Genomic DNA, 16,170 nt, shown 5'->3' on the forward strand with positions numbered 1-16,170 from the left:
GTGTCCCCAGTGCTCAGCAAAGGGCCTGTCACCAAGGGCTTGTGAATGTTTGTTGAATGAATAAATGAACAGATGAATATTTGAATGAATCAATGAATGAGAGAGAGAGAGAGAGAGAGAGCGCACCTGCAATGGAGGAAGGGTCTCCTCAGGCCCATCAGCAGCCCTGACCACACTGTTCCTTCCACCCTTCCCGGGAGGAGGGTTCTGGCTGGGTTCCGCCACACCCCAACCCTTGGTGGCTGCCAGGCCTGGAAGGCATTTCCCAGAGGTCAGCACATTCCTGCCTTCCCTGGTGGCTGAGAGTGGGCAGGGGGCATTTCGGAGAAAGGGGAGGAGGGCCCTAGCATTCTGGGTTCCTGCCAACCAGTTCCTAGTCCCCCATGCCCTCGTGCCCTCGGGAGTAGGCCCCAACTGCTCAGTGTGGGGTGGGGGATGAATTCGCAGAGGGGCCAGAGAGCTGATGTGAAGGGTGAGGGTGCCGACGGAGTTGAGGGCCTGGTGGCCCTGCCTGGCTGGACAATGGGGCCGAAGCTGCTGACATGCATTTTGGGGGTAATCCCCAGCCTCTTCCCAGCCCCAGCCCCAGGCCCGGGCTCAGAGAGCCAGGAGCATCCGAGGCAGCGGCCGGGTGGGTGTGAGGGGCATGTGGGGGTACTTGTGCTCCCTGTGCCGCCCCCCGGGGTCTGGTGAGTCAGGGCAGGCTGGGGGCCGGGGGTCAGGGGATCAGGGTGAGGCCTAGTGGCCTTGGTTTGGGAGTTGGGCAGGTCTGGGTTCAAATTCTGATGCTACCTATTACCTGCTGTGGGTGACCTTGGTGTCATTCCCCTCTCTGAGCCTCCTTGTCTGTTTTATGCAGGGGACAGACGTGTGTTGCAGGGTCTTTGGGGTCCAGCAGAACTGAGGTTGGACCCCAGCTCCATGCCCCCCTGCTGTGTAGCTAAAAATTGGGCATAATCTGTCTTGCGTCCTTGATTCCAGGAGCCGAGCTTTGGGTGCCCAGCACAGTATTTAGTACATGATAGGTGCCCCCTGAAATGGCAACTCCGTTAAACAGAGAAGTGGGGCTCCCCTGGCCCCAGTCTCACTCAGATCAAAAGTCCCCTGATAAGTCTAGCTGGTCCCCTAATTTGTGTGAAGAATACAAAATACGTATAAGTAGCATTCACTCCGGGCCAGGCATTTATTAAAGTTTTTAGTCTCTCTTAACTCATTTTATCTTCACAAGAAACCCATAAGGTGGGCACTTTTACTATCCCTGTTTTAGAGATGAAGAAACAGGTCGAGAAAGATGCTGCGACTTGCCGAAGTTCACACAGCCGGGACATGGCTGAGCTGGGATTTGAACCCATATTGACCAGGAGAGGGAGTAGAAGTTTAATCTAGGGGCCCCAGGAACCAGCGGGGCCATGCCTGGGTGTGGAAGCCAGGGAATAGTGCTGGTGAGGGGCTGAGTCTCCAAGTGGCACGAGCAACGTGCAAATCCCGGGAGCGGGGCTCATGGTGGAGGTCTCAGCCCAGGCAAGGGAACAGCACTGGGCTGTCTTGGCTTCTCTTCTGTGGTTCCCACCCCCTTGCGGGTGGACATAGCTGGGAGATGGGGATGTTTGTTTCCCTACCACCCACCCCCTGGTGATGTCATACCTCGGCAGCCAATGGCTGGGGTCTCCCCCTCCTCCCCCTCCCCATTCCTTTTCCCCCCCAGCTTGGGGCTGGGGCTGAGCAGACGGACCAGGAGCTCTCGAGGTGTCTGGAGGCCCAGTGGTAAGAGACCGGCCCGCCAGTTCCCTTCCTGGCCAGGCTGAGAAGCCCTGGGAATGAGACCCAGGATCTTGGGAGGTGCTGGGAGGGTGTCTAGGGCCCAGGAGGCTGCGTGGTATAGGATTTAAAGGTACAGACCTTGGAACCAGACCCTGGGTTCAAATCCCAATGTTCTCTTCTTTCTAGCTGTGTCGTCTTGGGCAAGATATTTCGTTCTTTGTGCCTCTGCTTTCCCATCTCTAAAATGGGCTGAGGGAGGCTACCTCCCAGGGCTGACATGAGAGTAAATGCGTTGCTGCTTATAAAGAGCCGGGGCAGGATGCTGAGGGTGGGACAGACCTTTTTGTCCCTGTAATAGAGTACTGGGGAGGCAAGGCTGATCTTGTTGGTTGGAGGCTGGTGCCCGAGCTGCATTTTGTCCCTCACCCAAAGCTCCTCTTTGGTAGGGGAGAAAGTGGGGCCACTGTGAGCAAAGGCTGGATATGAGACACTTTGAGATGCACAGACACACTTGCGGTCAGAGACTAGTTTATGTTCCTTGAGCACTTACTATATTCTCTGAATATTCTAAGCACCTGCTCTTGTCTCACAATTCCTCAAAGCCAGTCTTAACGGCTCCATTTTATAGCTGAAGAAACTGAGGCCCTGAGAGGTGCAATACCTTGCCCAAGTATTCAAACCTGAGGAGTGCTGGAGCAGGCCCTAATGGAGGCAGCTGGAAGCCACTGCCAGAATGCCTCTCCCCGCCACATCACTGGATGGCCTCAGACAACGCCTAGGGGCCCAGATGAGTCATGTCTACCCCCCACTCCCATTGCAAGGGCACCAGATCCCTCTGGTGGTTGGGGTGGCTGAGGCTCTGAGAGGGGAGAATTCCTAAACGAGGTTGGCGCCAGCCATGGTGGGGGGAGGAGTGTACAGTGAGGCAGATCTGGGGGATTCCTCAGCAGGCCCAGCTCGGCTGAGGGGCCCAGGGTACAAATGACAACCCCTCACCCCAGCCACCCTGAAGGGCATGAGTGACATCTTAAACGGGCATCTAAGTTGTGATTTCCCCAGGGAGGTGTTGTCAGGAGTTAATGAGCCCAGGCAGGGAAGGATCTTTGCACATAGTAAGTGCTCAAGAAATGGAGACTCTCAGAATTCTGGAAGCTCAGGAATGTACTAGGGCAGCGTCACAGGAATTGCTCAAGAAGTGGGCTGTTGGCCTGTGGAGGGTCTTGCCTGGCCTTGATTCTCCAGGGAATCTCCATTAGATCTTCCCCTAACACGAGTCAGCCCCCCCAACCCCACCTCCCTACCCCTCCTTCCCCTGCCTAGTGGGACAGGCAGATCTGGGAACAGAGAGTGCCCGGGGTTGGGCCCTTCCAAAGCTGCTTCCTTCCGAAGCTGCTCCCACCCCATCCCACCCCAGGAGCTGGGTACGTGGCTCAGGAAGGGCACAGCTGGGCTAAATATAACCTGGGCTGGGCAGCTGTCCCGGGCAGGGATGAAGAAGCAGGGCACTCTCTCTTGCCCTCACCCTGGCTGAGCTTCCTGTGCTAGCCTCTGGGTGTGAACTTCTCTGGCCTGTCCTGGAGCAGGGAGCTTGCGGCCTAGGGGATCCTCCCCTCCATCTCCACCACCTCCTACAAGTAGCAGGCTTCTCTCACCCCCAGCTCAGGATATCATGTTATATCGGGGAGTCAGAGTTAGCATTTCAGACCTGGGTTCAAGTCCCAACTCCCTCACAGTGATATCCTGGCTCTCTCTCTTTTTTTTTTTTTTTTTTTTTTGGCCAGGCCATGTGGCACGTGGGATCTTAGTTCCCTGACGAGGGATCGAACCCGGGCCTCCTGCAGTGGAAGCACGGAGTCTTAACCACTGGACCGCCAGGGAATTCCCTGTGATATCCCGTTTCTTAACCCTCATTTACTCATCAGTAAAATGGGGTACCACGAGGCCATGTCTATAAAGTGTCTGCCTGGCTCGGGGTTGGCACCGAGGTCCCTCTAAGAATTCCTGTTCCTGGCACCCTTGATCCCCTCTGCCCAGCCCAACTCCTGCCTCAGCTGTTTTGCTGCTTGGGCCTCCTCCAGTGCTCAGAGCCACCAACACAAGTGAAGGTGCAGAGTTGGGGTCAAGGGCACAGGTCCTAGCTGTGTGACCCCAGACAGGTCACTTGCCCTCTCTGAGCCTCAGTTTTCAACCCTAAAATAGCCATCACATCCAGAGTGATTTCGAGGCCTAAGGGTGCCAGCATAAGGCCCAGTTCAGAGGAAATAATCCAGATGTGGGAGGGGCTGGGAGCTCACAGGGGAGACCAGGACCCCTAGGAGAGCCAGAGGGGAGCCTTCTGACACCGTGGGGGGGAAACCAGTGAAGTGGGTACAGCTGGAGCATTGAGGGGGTCCCTGTGTCCTCTATCCTGGCCAGTGGTGGGCTATGAAGGGCCATTGTGCAGCTGGGGGTGGGTGGGCAGGGGCGGAATGTGACTGGGCACAGCAGATGGGCTATTGTTTGAGGGAATGCGCCGCGTGAGGCCTGACCTTTCCCTGTGGAGTGGGGGTTGGCGGGTTGGCGTGCCAGCTGGGGGCTGGGAGGACAAGGCCAGAGTTGGGGGCTCGGAGGAGGGAGATAGGATCCATCCCCTTTTCCCCAGAAGGGCCCGTCGGGGAGGTTTCCCAGCTCTACCTCCTTCTCGCTGTGCTGTGTGACCTTGAACGAGGTCCCTGGCCTCTCTCAGGGCTTAGGGTTTTCTCTTTTTTTTTTTTTTTAATTATTTTTTATTGGAGTATAGTTGATTTACAGTGTTGTGGGGTTAGGGTTTTCTGCGGTGAGGTGGAAAGTGACGGTCTTAGCACAGGACTGGCAAAGAGTAACCACGCAACGCCCATTAGTTATTATCTGTAGGAGCAGCTGGAGCTTTCCGACAAGTTCAAGTCCTGGCTGGGTCATTTGTGACCCAGGAAAGTGACTTTCCTTCTCCCAGCCTCAGGTGTCTTCTTTGTAACAAGCTCAGCAATTGTACTGACCTCACAGGGGTGTTCTGAAATCCACATGCAATGACCCCCGTGGGATATTCGACACAAGATCAAGACCACAGGAAGTTCTTAGTGATAATCACAGCAAGTGCTTATGAAGTGCCCACCGTGTGCCTGGCACTGTATATTTACAAACACATTTGACCCTCCTAACAGCCCTCAGAGGTAGGTGCCCTCATTCTTCCCATTCTATAGATGAGGAGACTGAGGCACAGAGAGGTGAGGTGATTTGCCTACAGGGAGTACATGGCAGTGGATATAATGATTTTACAGTGAATTTGGCCCCCTCAGTCAGCTGAGGTGGTTGGCGTAGGGGCCCTGCTGTCAGAAAGGCCTAGGAGTCAGTTCCGGCTATACTGCTGTGTCACCTTGGATAAAGGTCTTCTGAGCCTTAGTGCCCCCACCTGCACTATAGGGATAGAGTATCCTTTTTTTTTTTTTTTTTTTTTTTTTGGCCATACCATGCAGGATGCAGGATCTTAGTTCCCTGACCAGTGATCAAACTTGTGCCCCCTGCAGTGGAAGCGCGGAGTCCTAACCACTAGACTGCCAGGGAATTCCTGGGGATAGAGTATTGACAGAGTGTGGGAAGGCTCAGACACTCAGGAAGCAATCAGTGGGGTGAGCTGATAGTAATGCTCACGTTATTCTTCTTAGAGCCCCGGACCCAGGAGGCCCAAGGAACTGGAGGTGACCCTGAGGTGAGCACTGGCTGGTGCCACATGCCCCTCCCTGCCCCTCCCTCACCTGTCTGGAGCCTCATGACCTGGTCTCTCCCTGGCAGGCAGCGAGACCCCAGAGGAAGGGCGCGAGACCCCAGAGGAAGGGCGCGAGCCCCACAGACGACTGTGCACCACGCCAGGCTGGGCTCCTGTTAGGAGGGGGTGCTTGTTCCCAGGCAGCGGTAAGAGGACAGCTGGGATGGGGGGGGCCCTTCTCCCCTTCTCATACCCACCTTGACCTCTCCCTTTAAGCCCAGCCTTCTCCTCTTATCCTCTCCTGGCCTCAAGCCTCCATCCCTGCCCCTGCAGGCTCAGAGGCAGCTGCTCCATGCAGAACTGAAACTGGTCCTGCAGCAGAAGGGAGAGAGGAAGCAGGAGCCTGGGGCCCAGGTGACTCCCAGCAGCGCCATGGAGGCCAGGAGCCAGAGTGCTGAGGTGAGCGCCCAACACATCCTGCAAGGGGGACTTGTGGGGCCTTGGTGGGAGCACGGACTAGGGTAGCAAGGAGACACTTCCTGGCTTCTCTGTGCCTCAGTCTCCCCATCTGTGAAATGGAGATAGCTGCAGGGCCTATTTTATGGGTCACTGTGAAGGAAAAAAAATTAACATTTGTAATGTGCTTAACACAGTACCTGGCACAGACTAAGATTCAAAGAAGCTAATTCATTGAGCATAATGGAATTATATTAACAATAATAAGCTTAAAAAATAGAGTAGAAACCCTTCATCAGAAGAGGCAGGATGGTGTAGGGGTTAAAGACATGGGCTTTGGACCCATGGGCTTACATCCCAACCCTATCACTTCAGCTGTACAGCCCTGAACAGATGACCTGAACTTTCTAACCCTCAGTTTCCCCATCGGTGAAATGGGGCAATGGTCCCCACCTCTGAGGGTACTGAGGACTCACACTTGTGTCATTTGGCCAGGGCCTGGTACCTAGGAAGCCTCCTCGAATGTTAACGGCTTTCACTGTTATGGAGACAGGGCACTAGCACTGACTGCATCCCATTGGATGCCAGGCACAGAGTGGGTCTCCTTTTACAGGAGTCAAGCTGAGGCTGAGGGGTGGCAGGCAGGGAGTAAAGTGCACGGAGGCCACTGCCTACAGGACGGCTTATGGGCTCTGAGGTCACAGACCTGAGGTTGAGGCCCCACCGCTTAACTTGCTGTGTGGCATTAGGCAGTCACTTCACTCCTCTGGACCTTTGTGTCCTACTCGGTGACTGCCCAAGCTGCGGGGAGGATGAAAGGAGATGCCACACATAAAATGCTTAGCCCAGGGCCTAAGGGTGGTGGTGATGGTCATGCTTTTCCCTGCTGCCTCTACTACAACTCTTCCTACCCCTTGTCACCATGCTCCGCCCAGCTCTCCAGTCCCGGGGCCACTGCTGTGGAGCATCGGCCAGACCTGCTTTCCCCTCTCCAAGCCCTGGGCTCAACGCCAGTCTGTACCAGCCTCAATGCACTACCCACTACAGCAACCCCTCACATCTCTGTTGCTTCAGGTCTCAGCTCACAGTCAGAGACTCCTTCCAGTACACCCATGTTACCCAACTTTACAGTAGGGAAATGGGTCCAGAGAGGGCAAAGTCCCCCCCCACCCGCCCAAGACACACAGCAGATTGGGTTCCTGGATGGTTGTGGAACTGAGGCCTTTCACTGTTTCTTCTGGGAAGCCCGGGTGCAGATCCCACAGTGCACTGCTGGGCCAGGGCCATGTCAGCACCATTTACAGTAAATACCAGGAATACCACGTCTGCCAGCCCACCACTCATTACCCACGCACCCTTCTTCACTGGATTCCCTCTCCAATGGGCGTTATGCAGGGCTTGGGGTCATAGAGTCCACAATGGGGCACAGTCACACACATCAAGCCTTCAACGAGGCCAGTCCCACCTGCACCCCTCCATACCGCACCACTAAGGGTCGGCCCTTTCTTCGGGACCCCATCCTCCATCCCACCCCTGTTCTGCGGTTATTAAAGCCCCTCCCCATAGTTCAAGCCCGTCCACAGACTATGGGTCCCCTCCGCACCTCCACGGTTACACTGTAGCCGCACCCATCGCTCCTCTCAGGCAACCGTCCTCGATCCGCAAATGCTCCAACCCTAGCCCCGGCCCAACTGGCCACGCCCCTCTGGGGCGGGGGGGAGGCACAGCCCCGCCCTCATGTCAGGCCCGCCTCTCAGTCGCAACTCAGGTTCCCTCTGGCCTCCCCACCCCGCCCCTCCTCTACAACACCGCCCCGCGCCCCGCCTCTCCCGATAGCGGTCTTTGGGGCTCCACCAGGCCTGTGAGCCTCGAGAGCCGTTGAACCCTTTCGCGGGGTGTCACTGAGCGAGCGGCCCTCGTGCTCACTTAAAGGGGAGATGCTGGAGAGGGTGGGCCCGCACAACCTGCCTGAGCCCCGCCGAGGCGCCTGTGCCCTGAGGACCCGGTTAAGAGCCGCTTTTAAGCTCAATGGCGGGCTCTGGGCGAAGTCCCGCCCTAGCGCCCCATGGCGACCCCTCGCCGCCCTCCGCAGGAGCTGAGGCGGGCAGAGTTGGTGGAGATCATCGTGGAGACGGAGGCGCAGACAGGGGTCAGTGGCATCAACGTAGCCGGCGGCGGCAAGGAGGGAATCTTCGTCCGCGAGCTGCGTGAGGACTCACCTGCGGCCAGGAGCCTCAGCCTGCAGGAAGGTGAGTGGGGCGGGGGCATGGGGCGGGGCTTTCCTGCGGGGGCGGGGTTGGGAAGCTGCCCTGGGTACCGGGACCAGGAGGCGGGGTTAAGGACTAGGGGCGGGGCTTTGTGTTACTTATCGGCTTTGCGGTTGATCCGAGCAGGAACTCTGGAGGTTCATTGTCTCGGTTCGACTCCCAGATGTGCAGTTTACTATCTTGTAATCTTTCTGTGCCTCGGTTTTTATACCTCTAAAATGGGACTAATTCTAGTACTTATCTCATAGGGTTATTATGTGGATTAAATGTTTGAAAACACAGCAAGTAGCTAAGTGGCACATGGTAAGCACTAAGTAAGTGCTAGTTATTGTTTTGTTGTTGAGGCTGAAGAAAAGAGGCGGAGTTAACAACTTGGAGGGGGTGGGGAGGGGAGCTTAGTAAGGGATATTTTAGGTAACATGGCTGAGGCTGATGCGATTTATTCATGCAACAACTATTTACTAAGTGCCTTCTATTTCCAGATATTATTCTGGGTGCTTGGGCTACTGAAGTGAACAAAACAGATAACACTCTCTGCACTTATGGAGCTTACGTTCTAGTAAGGAGAGACATATTTAAGCAAAATGTGTAAAATACACAGTAAATTAGAAGGCGATATATGCTTACGGATGCCAGGACAGAAGCTGCATTTTTAAAAATTAATTAATTTATTTATTTATGGCTGCGTTGGGTCTTCATTGCTGCTCCCGGGCTTTCTCTAGTTGCGGCGATTGGGGGCTGCTCTTTGTAGTGGTGGGCGGGCTTCTCATTGCAGTGGCTTCTCTTGTTGCGGAGCACAGGCTCTAGGCGTGTGGGATTCAGTAGTTGTGGCGCGTGGGCTCAGTAGTTGTGGCTCATGGACTCTAGAGCGCAGTCTCAGTAGTTGTGGTGCACAGGCTTAGTTGCTCTGCGGCATGTGGGATCTTCCCGGACCAGGGCTCGAACCCGTGTCCCCTGCATTGGCAGGCGGATTCTTAACCACTGTGCCACCGGGGAAGTCCCGGAAGCTGCATTTTTTAAATAGGGTGAGCCAGGAAGAGCAGAAAGGCCTGAAGAAGGTAAGGGAATGAGCTATGTGGCCATCTGGAGGAGCATTCCAGGCAGAGAGAACAGCCAGTGCAAATGCCCCAAGATGGGAGCATGCCTGGCTTGTTGGAGGAACAGCAAGGAAGCCAGGGTGGATGGAGTGGAGTTAGTGAAGAGTAGAGTAAGAGATGAGGCCAGAGAGGTAAGAGAAAGGGTAGTTTTTAGAGGGCTTTATAGGCCATGAGGAAGACTTTGACTTTTAATCTGGAAGGTTTGTGAGTTGAAGAAAGAACGTGAATTGACTGTGTTGAAATGCTGTGTTAGCGGTAGACTGGGGGTGGTGGGGGGCAGGATGGGGAGCAGGAAAAGAAGCTACTGTGATTTTCCAGGTAAGAGATTGGTGATGCTTGGGGCCAAAAGAGCGTTATTGGAGATGATATTCTGTATATCATTTGGGTCTCAAGCAGGGTTTCAAGCAGATGAAGTCTGGGACTTGACCGTTGGACTTAACTACACAGAGGTCACTGCATAGCATCTTGAGAGGAGCAGTTCAAGGCTCTGGGAAGCGGGTGTCAAAAGTGTAATCAGAGAGGTGGAAATAATGCAGCTAGACAACTCAATGCATTTTGCCATCCAGGCGAAGCGCCTTCAGGACTGGATATGGGGTGGGTTGGAAAGAGAGGGATCAAGGATGTGTCCAGGGATTCTTGACCTGAGAATGGAGTTGGTAGTTCCACAAATGGGGAACACTGGGGCTGGAGCTTGTTTGCAGGAAAACCAGGAATAGAATTTGGATCTGTCAGATGAGAGGTGGATCCCAAGGTGGAGATGAGGAGGGCTAGTTGGATATTTGAGTCTAGGATGGAGGGGGGAGTGCTGGGCTGGAGAGATATGCTTGGGAGTCAGCATGTTTATGCTCTTTAAACTCCTGAATCTGGATGAGCTTCCCAAAGGGATGAGTGTAGCATAGAGATGGACCAGAGTAGAGGTCCAAGGCCTGAGCTCTGGGACTGTGTGTCTTTAAGAGGTCTGGGAGATGGGGAGGAACCATCCCAGGAGGCTGAGAAGGAACCTCGAGGGAGGTTCCAGAAGGTGTGGCACCCCGGAAGCCAAGCCAAGCAAGTAGATGAAGGAGAGGAGAGTGAAGCTGCGTCTCAAGCAGGACTTCAAGCAGATGAAGTCTGGAACTTGACCGTTGGACTTAACTACACAGAGGTCACTGCATGGGACCTTGAGAGGAGCAGTTCAAGGCTCTGGGAGGGGGGATGTAAAAAGTGTGATTGGAGAACTGGAAATAATGCAGCTAGACAACTCAATGAATTTTGCCATCAAGCTGAACAGGTAAATGGGGCAGGAGCTCCAGAAGGAGTGAGGTCAAGACAGCCTTTCTTATGGGAGAAAGAATGGTATGTTGTATGCTGATGGGAATAATGTAGACGAGAAGGACAAATTGATAACGTGGGGAGAGAGGGGAGAATTGCTGGAGCGTGTCCCTGAAAAGGTGGTGGAGGGATTGACCAGAGCTAGGAGTGGGGATGGTTTATCAAATTGATAACGTGGGGAGAGAGTGGAGAAAATCGCCACAGGATCAGAGGGTTGAATAATGGGGCGGGAGCTTCTGGAAGTTCTCTTCTGATTCTGTTCTCTCAGTAAAAGAAGCAAAGTTAGTGTCTGAAGTGTGAGGATGGGGGAGGGGAGTAGAAAGGGGAGGGGTGTGACCTGAATGGGCTTGGATTTGCTCAGTGAAGGAGACGGGGCTAAGGCCGAGGCCGTGGCTTTGTCCTTAAGTGTCAGAACCTCAAACCAGGAGGAACTTTGCGTCTCAATCCTGTGCTCGGGTATAGGCGGGGCCAAAAATTTGGGCGGCGCCTCGCTGCACAGGCTCCAGAGAAGTGGGCGGAACCAGGCCTGGGCGGAGCCGAGAGATGCCCACGCCCCGCCCACCTCCACCTGGCCTGCAGGGGACCAGCTGCTGAGCGCCCGAGTGTTCTTCGAGAACTTCAAGTACGAGGACGCACTACGCCTGCTGCAATGCGCCGAGCCTTACAAGGTCTCCTTCTGCCTGAAGCGCACTGTGCCCACCGGGGACCTGGCGCTGCGGCCTGGGACCGTGGCCGGCTACGAGATCAAGGGCCCGCGGGCCAAGGTGGCCAAGCTGGTACGCGTGCTTAGCCCGGTTACGGCCCTGGACTGCCCCAGCGATCCTGTCTCTGCGCCGTGAGCCCCACTGCCCCACACGGGTGGGCCAGCCTTGCCCTCTGTCTTGTCACTAACCCAGTGCTAATCCCATCCACTGCCTCCTGTTCTCTGCCCCTAAACTCCTCCCTGGGGAGGGGGACCCACTCATCCCAAACCAGGACCCTCACCCACCTCGTCAGGCGTCCTGAACCAGGGCGCTCTGAACCAGAGAGGCCAGGTTCAAGCCTGAGGGCAGCTCATTTACTGCTGAGTGACCCTTGACAGCTTTCTTCCCCTCCTTGGGCCTCAGTTTCCCCATCTCTAGAGTGAGGGTTTGGGGGAAAATCCTGGAGGAGGAGCCAGAAGTCTTGGGTCACAGTTTCTATACTCCTGTTGATTCACTGTAAGATTCTAAATAAAGTCTTTGCCTTCTGGGGCAGTAAGGGTGAAGTGACAGGCAGGAAGTGGGGATGGTGTTCTGGGGACAAGATGCTCAATCCAGCACATCCCCAGCCTGGTAAAATAACCACGTGGGGCTCCCCCCGTCCACCCCAGGCCTCCCACTGTCCCACCGCCTGCTGCCTCTCTCCTCTCTCCCCAGAACATCCAGAGTCTGTCCCCTGTGAAGAAGAAGAAGATGGTGGTGCCCGGGGCCCTGGGGGTCCCTGCAGACCTGGCCCCTGTTGACGTCGAATTCTCCTTTCCCAAGTTCTCCCGTCTGCGTCGAGGCCTCAAAGTCGAGGCTGTCAAAGGTCCTGTCCCAGCTGCCCCCACCCGCCGGCGCCTCCAGCTGCCTCGGCTACGTGTCCGAGAAGTGGCCGAAGAGGCCCAGGTAGCCCGACTGGCCGCTGCAGCTCCTCCCCCCAGGAAGGCCAAAGCAGAGGCCGAGGGGGCTGCAGGAGCCCGATTCACAGCTCCCCAGGTGGAGCTGGTTGGGCCTCGGCTGCCGGGTGCTGAGGTGGGTGTCCCCCAGGTCGCAGCCCCCAAGGGGGAGGTGGCCCCTGCAGCAGAGGTAGTCAGCGGCTTTGCCCTCCACTTGCCAACCCTTGGGCTGGGAGCCCCAGCTGCACCTGCTGTGGAACCTGCGGCTGGAGGGATCCAGGTCCCACAAGTGGAGCTGCCCACCTTGCCCTCGCTACCCACTCTGCCCACACTTCCCTGTCTGGAGACCCGGGAAGGGGCTGCGGCAGTGACGGTGCCCACCCTGGACGTGGCAGCGCCTACAGTGGAGGTGGACCTGGCCTTGCCTGGTGCAGAGGTGGAAGCCCGAGTAGAGGCGCCTGAGGTGGCCCTGAAGATGCCCCGCCTCAGTTTCCCTCGCTTTGGGGCTCGAGCAAAAGAAGTTGCCGAGGCCAAGGTGGCCAAGGGCAGCCCTGAGGCCAGGGTGAAGGGACCCAAACTTCGAATGCCCACCTTTGGGCTTTCTCTCCTGGAGCCCCGGCCCGCTGCCCCTGAAGCCGTTGAGAGCAAGCTGAAGCTGCCCACCATCAAGATGCCCTCCTTTGGCATCGGGGTCTCGCCGCCTGAGGCCAAGGAGACCAAGGGGCCTGAGGTGAAGCTCCCCAAGGCCCCAGACGTCAAGCTCCCCAAAATGCCCGAGGCAGCCCTTCCAGATGTGCGACTCCCAGAGGTGGAGCTCCCCAAAGTGTCAGAGATGAAACTCCCGAAGGTGCCGGAGATGGCCGTGCCAGAAGTGCAGCTCCCGAAAGTTCCGGAGCTGAAGCTGCCGAAGGTACCCGAGATGAAATGCCCCGAAATGAAACTCCCGAAGGTGCCCGAGATGGCTGTGCCAGAGGTGCGACTCCCAGAGGTACAGCTGCCAAAAGTCTCGGAGATAAAACTCCCCAAGTTGCCCGAGATGGTCGTGCCGGACGTGCACCTCCCGGAAGTGCAGCTGCCAAAGGTGTCGGAGATGAAAGTCCCCGAGATGAAGCTCCCGAAGGTGCCCGAGATGGTCGTGCCGGACGTGCACCTCCCGGAAGTGCAGCTGCCAAAGGTCTCAGAGCTAAAACTCCCCAAGTTGCCCGAGATGGTCGTGCCGGACGTGCACCTCCCGGAAGTGCAGCTGCCAAAGGTGTCGGAGATGCGGCTGCCGGAAGTGCAGGCGCCAAAGGTCCCGGATGTGCATCTGCCGAAGGCACCTGAGGTGAAGCTGCCCAAGGCTCCGGAGGTGCAGCTAAAAGCTGCCAGGGCAGAGGAAGCAGAGGGGGTGGAATCTGGCTTCAAGATGTCCAAGATGACCATGCCCAAGCTAGGGAGGGCAGAGTCCCCATCTCGCGGCAAGCCAGATGAGGCAAGTGCTGAGGTCTTGGGGAAGCTGGTGACACTTCCCTGTCTGAAGCCAGAGATGGGCAGCGAGGCTCGTGTGGGTGTCCCCCCTCTCACACTGCCCTCAGTGGAACTAGACCTGCCCGGGGCCTTCGGCCTGCAGGGGCAGGTCCCAGCAGCCGACATGGGCAAGGTGGAGCAGTCAGAAGCCCCTGGGGTGGTAGCAGGGGTCAGGGAAATGGCCTTCTGGTTGCCCTCCGTTGAGATTGTCACGCCACAGCTGCCCACAGTGGAGGGTGAGGAAAGGCAAGTAGAGGTGACGGAGGTGAAAGTCAAGCCTTCCTCCAAGTTCTCCCTGCCCAAGTTTGGACTCTCGGGGCCAAAGGTGACCAAGGCAGAGGCTGAGGGGGCTGGACGAGCCGCCAAGCTAAAGGTGTCCAAGTTTGCCATCTCACTCCCCAAGGCTCGGGTGGGCACCGAGGTGGAGGCCAGAGGGACGGGGGAGGCAGGCCTGCTGCCCGCCCTCGATCTGTCCATCCCACAGCTCAGCCTGGATTCCCATCTGCCCACAGGCAAGGTGGAGGTGGCAGGGACTGACGCCAAGCTCAAGGGGTCCAGGTTCAGCCTGCCCAAGTTTGGGGTCAGAGGCCGGGACAGCGAGGCAGGAGAACTAGTGCCAGGGGCGACTGAGTTGGAGGGCAAGAGCAGGGGTTGGGATGCGAGGGTGAAGATGCCCAAGCTGAAGATGCCCTCCTTTGGGCTGGCTCGAGGGAAGGAAGCAGAAATCCAGGGGGGGCGAGTCAGCCCCGGGGAAAAGCCAGAGTCCATGGCTGTGCAGCTTAAGATCCCTGAGGTGGAATTGGTTACTCTGGGGGCCCAGGAGGAAGGGCAAATGTCCGCAACCAGGCAGGTGGGCACTGAGGGCCAGGATGGGGGGCCGAGGGTGCCGGTCTGCATCTCCCTGCCCCAGGTGGAGCTGCCCAGCTTTGGGGAGGCTGACCTGGGTGCCACCCCCGGGCAGCAGGCCAAGAATGCACCTCCTCCAGCAGAGGGCACACCAGGCTATAGGATCCAGGTGCCTCAGGTGACCTTGTCTCTACCTGGAGCCCAGGCGGTGGGTGGTGAGCCGCTCGAGGGTGAGGGTGTCTTCAAGATGCCCGCTGTGACAGTGCCGCAGCTTGAGCTGGACGTGGGGCTGAGCCGAGAGGGGCAGGCGGGTGAGGCAGCCACAGGTGAGGGCGCGCTGAGGCTGAAGATGCCGACGCTGGGGGCTAGAGATGCGGCGGGGGGTGAGGGGCCTGGGGACCAGCCCCCAGGGGCCGAGTGCACCTTCCGCCTCTCGCTGCCTGACGTGGAGCTCTCCCCGCCCGCTGTGGGCAGCCATGCTGAGTACCAGGTGTCTGAGGGCGAGGGGGATGCCGGACACAAGCTCAAGGTGCGGCTGCCCCGGTTCAGCCTGGCACGGGCCAAGGAGGGGGTCGAGGAGTCCGAGAAGGCCAAGAACCCAAAACTCAGGCTGCCCCGCGTGGGCTTCAGCCAGAGCGAGGCGGCCAGTGGGGAAGGCTCCCCCAGCCCCGAGGACGAGGAAGAGGAGGGCTGCGGGGAAGGGGCCTCCGGGCGCCGGGGCCGCGTCCGAGTCCGCTTGCCCCGTGTGGGCCTGACTACCCCCTCCAAGGCCCCTCGGGGGCAGGAGGGCGAGGCGGCCCCCAAGTCACCTGGAGGGGAGAAGTCACCCAAGTTCCGCTTCCCCCGGGTGTCCCTAAGCCCCAAGGCCCAGGAGGAAGGTGGATTCCGGGTCCGGCTGCCCAACGTGGGGTTTTCGGAGACGGGGCCTCCAGGCCCCACGAGGATGGAGGGGGCTCAGGCTGCCGTCATCTGAAACCCCTCAGCAGAGGGAGACTCCCCTCCCGTCTTCCCATCCCCCTCCTCGTTTTGTGTGTGAGATAACTAGCACTAACCCTCAGAGGGCTGGGAGGCGGGCGACTGACCGGGTCAGGGCCGGGGAGTCCGTGCCTGACTCTTTGGCAGGAGTGCCCGTATCTTGCCAAGCCATGTGAATAAAATAATCCAGAGGTAGCTTTGTGTCAGGTCTCCTCTTTGTGTGTGTTTGTTGGGGGGTGGGGCGCGGGTGCAGAGAAAGGAGTCCCTTGAGGATGGCCTGAAAGGATGCTTTGTGCAGTGAGACAGGCCACCCCTGGTCTGAGGAGACTCTGGGAGGCCTTGGGGTGGGCCTGGTGGGAGGGGGCTGTCCTAGCCCTTCAGAATTCCCAGGGGCCTCTAAGCTGGGGAAGTTCCCCAGCAGAACCCAGCTGCGGGACCCCTCTGCGGGAGACTCTGCCTGTGCTGCGGGACCCACTCCTGCCAGGACAACCCCAGGGCCTCCACCCCAGGCACCCGGCTGCCCTCTTAGGACTAAGTCCCAGGGTCCTCAGCCCCTACTGGGGCTGGACCTCAGCCTCCAGGGACCCATCTCCACTCAGGATCCAAGTCCCT

At 57.6% G+C, this 16,170-nt stretch overlaps 1 protein-coding gene across 5 annotated transcripts; it reads left to right on the plus strand.

Annotated features, from left to right (window-relative positions):
• The first annotated feature begins 1,736 nt into the window (after nucleotides 1-1,736).
• On the plus strand, nucleotides 1,737-15,766 carry PRX (periaxin). Of its 5 annotated transcripts, none has more exons than XM_060138960.1 (7): nucleotides 1,737-1,764; nucleotides 5,442-5,485; nucleotides 5,569-5,688; nucleotides 5,795-5,941; nucleotides 8,031-8,187; nucleotides 11,193-11,389; nucleotides 12,011-15,766. In XM_060138960.1, the coding sequence occupies exons 4-7, from the start codon at nucleotides 5,915-5,917 to the stop codon at nucleotides 15,554-15,556; spliced, it is 3,927 nt and encodes a 1,308-aa protein (XP_059994943.1). In that variant the 5' UTR covers nucleotides 1,737-1,764; nucleotides 5,442-5,485; nucleotides 5,569-5,688; nucleotides 5,795-5,914; the 3' UTR covers nucleotides 15,557-15,766. The 5 variants fall into 5 exon arrangements, with proteins under 5 accessions (XP_059994943.1, XP_059994944.1, XP_059994941.1 ...); XM_060138961.1 differs by having other exon boundaries at nucleotides 5,816-5,941; XM_060138958.1 differs by having other exon boundaries at nucleotides 1,749-1,764; nucleotides 5,573-5,688; nucleotides 5,816-5,941.
• Nucleotides 15,767-16,170: the final 404 nt, after the last annotated feature.

This window comes from Lagenorhynchus albirostris, unplaced genomic scaffold, assembly GCF_949774975.1.
Source record: "Lagenorhynchus albirostris unplaced genomic scaffold, mLagAlb1.1 scaffold_428, whole genome shotgun sequence".
Classification (NCBI taxonomy): domain Eukaryota; kingdom Metazoa; phylum Chordata; class Mammalia; order Artiodactyla; family Delphinidae; genus Lagenorhynchus; species Lagenorhynchus albirostris.

Coding starts and splice junctions, on each gene's coding strand:
- PRX (XM_060138957.1), top strand. CDS start 10,955: ATGGGCTTGGATTTGCTCAGTGAAGGAGACGGGGCTAAGGCCGAGGCC. Junction 11,390..12,010: donor GGGCCAAGGTGGCCAAGCTG/GTACGCGTGCTT, acceptor CTCTCTCCCCAG/AACATCCAGAGTCTGTCCCC.